At 45.2% G+C, this 6,729-nt stretch overlaps 1 protein-coding gene across 1 annotated transcript; it reads right to left on the bottom strand.

The window, feature by feature from the left end:
- Positions 1 to 226: 226 nt before the first annotated feature.
- LOC121971571 (protein SMAX1-LIKE 4-like) lies at positions 227 to 3,513 on the bottom strand. Its single transcript, XM_042522893.1, has 3 exons — positions 2,104 to 3,513; positions 1,781 to 2,009; positions 227 to 1,716 (listed from the first exon to the last, which is right to left on the bottom strand). Exons 1-3 carry the CDS (start codon positions 3,291 to 3,293, stop codon positions 313 to 315), a joined length of 2,823 nt encoding a protein of 940 aa, XP_042378827.1. The 5' UTR covers positions 3,294 to 3,513; the 3' UTR covers positions 227 to 312.
- Between the last annotated feature and the right edge of the window lie 3,216 nt (positions 3,514 to 6,729).

The raw sequence follows: 6,729 nt of genomic DNA on the forward strand, positions 1-6,729 counted from the left end.
AGTTGAAAATATAATAATGAATAGAGTTTAGTGACATAAAAGATTCATATATCAATCGGCAAAAATTAGATATCTAATACTAATTTTAAAAAAAATTAAGCTTTAAGTTTATTTTTAACTAATAAGAAATTATTAGATTAAACTATCAATTAAAAAGATTATTATTTTTTCAAAAAAAAAAGAGGAAAAGAAGTGCAAACCCTATTTGCATGTGGGGCCACCATTGTTTTGAAACGCCAAAAATAGAAAAGAACTAGAAGTGGGATTTTGTTCGCCCCCAATATTTGTACAACGCTGGGAGATAAATGTGTTTTAGACCTCCCTCGGCATATCGATCTTCCCCGGCAGAACCGACCCCATGAACCCAAACTCCTCCACATTTCCCAATTTACCCTCCGCGCACAATCGCACCTTCCCGCCCCCGCCATTGCCGACCGTTTCCCGGTACGCTCCCAGCACCACTCTCGCCGCCCACCTCTCGAAACACCTCTCCGAGAAGAAGCCAGCCGCCGCCGTCAGCTCCCCCGCCGCCGACTCGTCCACCACCAGACGCCCGATTCCCCCACCACCCGCCTCTTCCTCAAATGCCCGCTGGAGCTTCAGCAGAAGGCTCTTCGTCACGAGGTCGGACCTTTCCTCCAAGCTGAATCGAGCAGTGACTAACTGGAGCAGCTCAGGTGGAAGATTGGGCGTCGCGCAGCAGCTGGTCTCGTTGGTCAGGTCGCTCGGGGCGGCCTCCTCGTCCTTGTTGTCATCCTCCTCGTTGAGCTTTCTCCTCTCCTCCTCCGCGAGCAGGTTAAGATCGGGGCCGTAACTGGCTCTTCTCTTCGGCGAGCTCTGCAGTGTGGTCTCCGGCTTCCTTTTCAGGTCTTTATCGATCGGTTTGATCTCTTCGACCTGCAACATCATCTTGATCGCATTCTTACTGCCAGCGTCCTGGTCTCCGTAGTTTGATGTGGTCATGATGACGATGACGCCTTGGCCTTCCATCTTCAACACATCGGTGAGATACCTTGTGAAGCTCGAATCTGCTCGCTCAATTTCCTCAATGAGAATCACAACCTTTGCGCCCTTTTCTAAGGCTTCGACATTTGCCCATTTTCTCGAATTAATTTCTACTTTGGATCCCCCAAAATGCTCCAGAATTACTTGGGCGAGTCTCCTCTTAGAAATGCGATCGCTGCCTTCTAAAAGTATGCAGAGGCTCTTGTTTTGACATGATGAAGTATCAGTGAGTGATTCCACGATTGAGGGAATGATTTCTGACTGCCAAGGCATGTTTTCTTGCAGTTTCGAGCTTAGGCCTTCTTCTTGGTCCGCTGACACATCATCCTTGCTGGATGTAGCAGAATCCGCGAGCAAAGCACCACTGCCAAGGGAAAGAGTGATGTTGACATCTTCATTTCGAGGAGTTTTGAGTGAATTCAAGCCGACTTCAGAAAATCTTTGCTTTGTTTCATCTCTCCCAAGCCAGTTACAGATTCCAAACATTGGATCATGCTTCGCAGTGGCTTCAGAGGAGGACGAGGAGAAATGCGGTTGCCGCGAGTGTTTGCTTTGCTTGCTGTTAGACCACGATGAATACGAAGAACACAAGTTGCTGTTATTGGCAAAGGCGATCCCGTTCAAGAACGGGAGATATAGTTGATTCTGCCTAGAGCGATGGAGATTTCGGCACAGGCTATTCCATTTGCTTCTCAATTCCGACAGAGAATCCTGAAAGCATCATGAAGTTTTAGTCTAAATTAGGTAGAAATAATAACTCCCTTATTAGTTTTACCTTGTGATCATCTGGTCTGAGTTTTTGCAGCCACAGAGGTAGCTGTGTTGAGCCATGGTGGGGCTCATTCTTCTCGAATTCGAAAACCGAAGCTTCTTTCTCAAATTTTGAAGTGCACTCGGAACAGCAGCTGAGCTTTTCATCATCCATGGAGCTGTAGTTCTTTGAACCAAGAAATTGAAGTGGGTGATCAAAGAGTTTTGTCAATCTGGGTGGTTCCAGGCCATCACTGCAGAACATGCATGAAGGAAAACAATACAATCAACATCAAGCAATGCAGAATCCAGAGCAGCATAAAAAAGCCATGGCGGCCGCGAGCTCACCTGGTAGCTCGAAGGCTCAATGTAAGGCCGCCTGAAGGCACCACCACAGCTTGAAGACCCCACAGGGTCTCTAGAGATGGCTGCCTCGTCTGGCACCTCACGTAAGTCTGGTAGCTTGCAGTGGCCAACAGCCACACTTTGCCATTGCTGCTCCTGAGCGGAGACAGTAACCTGCCCAGCTCTTCAGCCATGTAGTCCACTGGCTTGAACCCACACCCGTCTCTTGCTTCCTCATCATCCACTGCCCACCTCAAGTCGCCTGCATGGATGATGACACCACGGCCGCCCTTGTCGGCTGCCAAAGCAGTAATCTTTTTCCTCAGGTGAGAAACCTTCGTGTCCACATCACTCTTGCCCATGAGCCGGAGGTGAACGTGGGAGAGGTGAAGCTTGACGAATTGAGCGTCCTTGATATCGTCAGGGACGTCGCCCCTCTCCACCTTCACCATGAGGTCAGCCACGAGGCCATCTGTTATGGTGACAGAGTCCCCCACCACCACCGCGTTGCTCCGCCTCCCTTGCTTTCTCAGCATCACCTCCATGACCGCGCTCAAGTCCTCTTTTTGGGACGAAGAACGAGGTGGGGCTTGCCAGGAAGACAACTTGAAGAAGGGGTTGATAATGTCGTTGTGGGCGAGGGAGGAGGCACTAGCAGAGGTTTCCTCTTCGAGGTTGTTCTTGACGCAGGTGCTGGAGAAGCCGGCCTCGCGCATCACGCGACTCACGCTGGGGTCGTCCAAGATGGAGATGATGAGCTGCTCGAGCTCGACCTTGATGGCCAGAAGCGGCGAAGGCTGTTGGTGCAGGTTCTGGTGCTGCTGGATCTCCACGCAGCCGCGACGCTGATGGGCCTGAGCGCGCTTGAGGGCGGCGATCAAGGCGTTGGACAGGGAGGGGTGGAGAGAGGCGGAGCAAGGGGAGGCGGGCAGGCGGTTCAGGGCGACGTTGAAGCAGAGGTCTAGCGCGCGGCATTGGAGCGGGTGGGAGGCCGGGTGGCGCGGCTGCGATTTGACGCAGGCGCGGCGGAGAAGGGAGGAGGAAGTGGCGGTGGAGGACAGCAGGGTAGTGGCGACGTGCAGAGGGGTGACCTGGGCATGACCTCGCCGGCGTGCCAAGGCCAGGGAGAGCTTCAGGACGGTGGCGGCCTCGGCGGTGAGCGCCTGCTGTAGTGTGCAAGCTCCTGTTCGCATTACTTGAACCCCAACACCAACCCCCACACACCTTCTTCTTCTTCTTCTTCTTCTTCTTCTTCAAAACTCAAGATCTTCTTCTTCTTCTTCTTCTTCTTCTTCAGCTGGTTATTTCATGCCTCTTTTAATCTTTGGTCTGCTCTACTTTTTAGCGCAGCCAGTGTTTGTGCCGCCTTTCACTTGGGCAAGCTTTATCGGGCTCACATTATTAATATCTAATACTCAAAACTTTCGCTTTGTTTGAATATGTTTTGAATCATAAAGTGTGATGGATAGGGACTAAACGAAATGATTGCTTCATGCAACTCATCCAACAATTGAAATACACACTCAAAAAGAAACAATCTTTATTATTCTCTTAATTAGCGTATAGATGTCTTCTCTCCACTTAACCAGAAGAGATCATCGTGATCATCATGCCTTGCATGTATGTTTCATGGAATTGTTCTCATGCGTATTTCAGAAAGACAGCAAGCAAAAGCAGAAGAACAAGGCAGGCAGCCATGAATGAAAAACTTTCAAGAAGAAGATAAATTAGTAGAGAATAAAAAAGAGGAAGGTGTGATAAAAGCATCATAGCAGTGCTAGGTGTACATTTAACTTTGTATGTATCACTTTTCTTTTTGCTTTTGTAGAGGTACAGCCACATTGTGATGCATCTACTTGCCTCAAAAGAAAGAAAAGAAAAGGGAAAGATGGAGGAAAAAAAGAAGAGAGAGGTGATTCTTGCTTTCACCAATCCTGATGAAGACTGAGTGTTAATATTCCTTGCCTCCAAGTACATAAAAAAGCATGTTCGTGTCTGCACTCTTGCATAAAATCACTTCAGAAATTATCATTTAGTACTTAAGTCGCTGTAATACATTTGTGAATTCATTGGGTGCAACAAGCAGTAGTCTGCCAGTGGATATGCAGAAACTGTAGTGGAGCTTGTGTTGTGCTTCATCAATTAAAACTGATGAAGAAGAAAGCAGCCATAATGTAGGTTGGCACTACTTTGTAATAAATATTAATTTCGTTAATTAAACAGTACGGATGGATTGGATTATGCTTTTTATTTGTTTTAATCGATTCTTTTCCTCAATCTCATGGCAGATCTTTTAGAATTTTTTGACCAGTCTTTAAGATCATGACCATATTGGAAGCTGTGAAGAGCAACCTCCTCCTTCTTCTCTCTCTCTCTCTCTCTCTCTCTCTCTCTACCTTCTCAGGCCTTTTTTTTTCCCATTGCTTTCGGCCTTTTAAGGATTCACCACCCCATCATATTCCACAAGCCATTATTCCTCTCACCCTTAGATGCTAATGCAACCAAAATTTACAACCTCACCTAACATCGCTACAAAGCTTCCTCTACCCCCAGGGCATGGTTCTGTGACAAATAAGATAGTGATTATTTTATGAATTATTGAATCGGTTAATTCTACAAAATAAGAAATAAACAGTACTATAAAAGTATTATTAAATAAAAAACTTCACCTTACATCAACTCAAACTATTGTTTATATACACTCCAAAAACTTAAAACACAAAGAAAGGAACATAATTTCTAACTTGTAAAAAAAGAAAAAAATATCTTAACATAAAAGAAAAATTCTTAACAGACGTACATTCTAAAATCCCTAAACGATTTAAAATCTAAAAATACAAAAAAATAAAAATAATAAAGAATATCCTAAATATCAAAAATATCTTAAATATTAAAAAAACTCAAAAATACTAAAAATAATATGAAAGATATTCGAATCTTTCTGTATTAATCCCCTATGTTGTAAAAACTCATCCTCAATTTTAAAATAGTATCGGACAATAGTCTAAGAGAAAGATGCATCAATTTGACAATTATGTGTTGTGGACATGCAGATGCCTGCTAGATATAATCTATCACGTTTGACTACATATTCGGCTTCAACATTGCTTAACTTGGGTTGTCTATCTGTTACGATGGAACACCTACTACACTCAACGTGATAACTTTGTTTTACGACGGACGTGCGTCTTGTCAGTTAGATGATCCGTCACCAGAATCTGGCAAATCCTGTGGAGAAATTGGAGTTTCCAATATTGACGGTTTAACCTCAACAACACAAGATATATCTGATCTGCAGCAATCTCTGTCGGGATACACATGAGACTGACTATTCAACAATCCACATATCACCGATAGACTTACCACTCGGTACAACTTCATCTACTTTGACACTAATCTCAGGTTCAGGAACATCCATGTGAGTTTCAAAAGATACATTACCATCTACTGTATGTAAATTGGTTATTCTATTGGAAACTAATTGTGCCCTATTTTCTTCTAAATGTTCTTCTGACATAGGCTTGATAATATGCTCATTAACAACAGAACATTCATGAGGCCGGTTTCCTATATAACTAATTCCTCAAGCTTCTCTTCCTTTTGAACTTCGACAGGTGATACCAATTCACATTGGTTTCCAGCAAATGTCCTTGAAGTCTGAGTCTCCTCAACTGATCCTTCAGTAGCTAATTCTAAAGTTTTTTGCTCTTTATTATCTGAAACTAGAGCTTCAGGAGCAAGCAGCTTTTCTTGGTCACGCTTGTTTGGTGCTGTAAGCACAGTCTGAGACTCTTCTGTTCCAAGCAATAAAACATTTATGGACCTATGTTCTTGGCTATCAACATCTTGTTTGTCAATTTCTATAACCAGAGCACTGCTATCTTTTCTTACTTCAACATTTGATTCCTCTTTTTCAAAGTCCATATCCTTGTCAACTTCTTCATCGTCATACATCAGCTCACTAATCGTCTTGATCTTATCTGTAAGTACCCCATGGTAATTTTGATGTGATCAACCAAATTAAGTTAGGTCTTGTTTATATTTGATATCTTGTGTCTTAGTGTGCAAGAACTTAGGAGCACAAGAAATCGAGTGGAAGATGCAACGAACGAGAAGGATGTCACGGGACAGGAGCCGACGTGTAACGACCCGACCCCTCGACCCCTTGAGCGGTCCAACTGGCGGCCCATTTGGCGACCCCTTGGCGGTCCCTTGAGCGGCCCAACTGGCGACCCCTTATGTTGTCAATCGACGACCCTCGGCCGTGCCGTTACTCACTAGGTCTTCCCACCCATGGCCAGTGAATTTTTGCTTTCCCCAGGATTCGAACTCTAGACCTCCAGGCTAAGTACTAGAGTTTATAAATCCTGGTAGCTAAGTGAGCGCCTTACTTGGCTACCAGGATTCATAAACTCTAGTACTTAGCCTGGAGGTCAAGAGTTTGAATCCTAGGGAAGACAAAAATCCACTGGCCAGGGATGGGAAGACCTAGTAAGTAACGACACGGCTGAGGGTCGTCGATTGACGACATAAGGGGTCGCCAGTTGAGCCGCCCAAGGGACCGCCAAGGGGACGCCAAATGGGCCGCCAGTTGGGCTGCCCAAGGGGCCGAGGGGCCGGGTCGTTACA

The sequence above is a fragment of the Zingiber officinale genome, chromosome 4A (assembly GCF_018446385.1).
Source record: "Zingiber officinale cultivar Zhangliang chromosome 4A, Zo_v1.1, whole genome shotgun sequence".
Lineage (NCBI taxonomy): Eukaryota > Viridiplantae > Streptophyta > Magnoliopsida > Zingiberales > Zingiberaceae > Zingiber > Zingiber officinale.

Excerpts from the sequence above, each read along its gene's own strand:
- LOC121971571 (XM_042522893.1), bottom strand. The coding sequence starts at position 3,293 with ATGCGAACAGGAGCTTGCACACTACAGCAGGCGCTCACCGCCGAGGCC. Across the intron at positions 2,010-2,103 it reads TTGAGCCTTCGAGCTACCAG|TGATGGCCTGGAACCACCCA; the intron begins GTGAGCTCGCGG and ends CATGTTCTGCAG. Across the intron at positions 1,717-1,780 it reads TCAGACCAGATGATCACAAG|GATTCTCTGTCGGAATTGAG; the intron begins GTAAAACTAATA and ends TGATGCTTTCAG.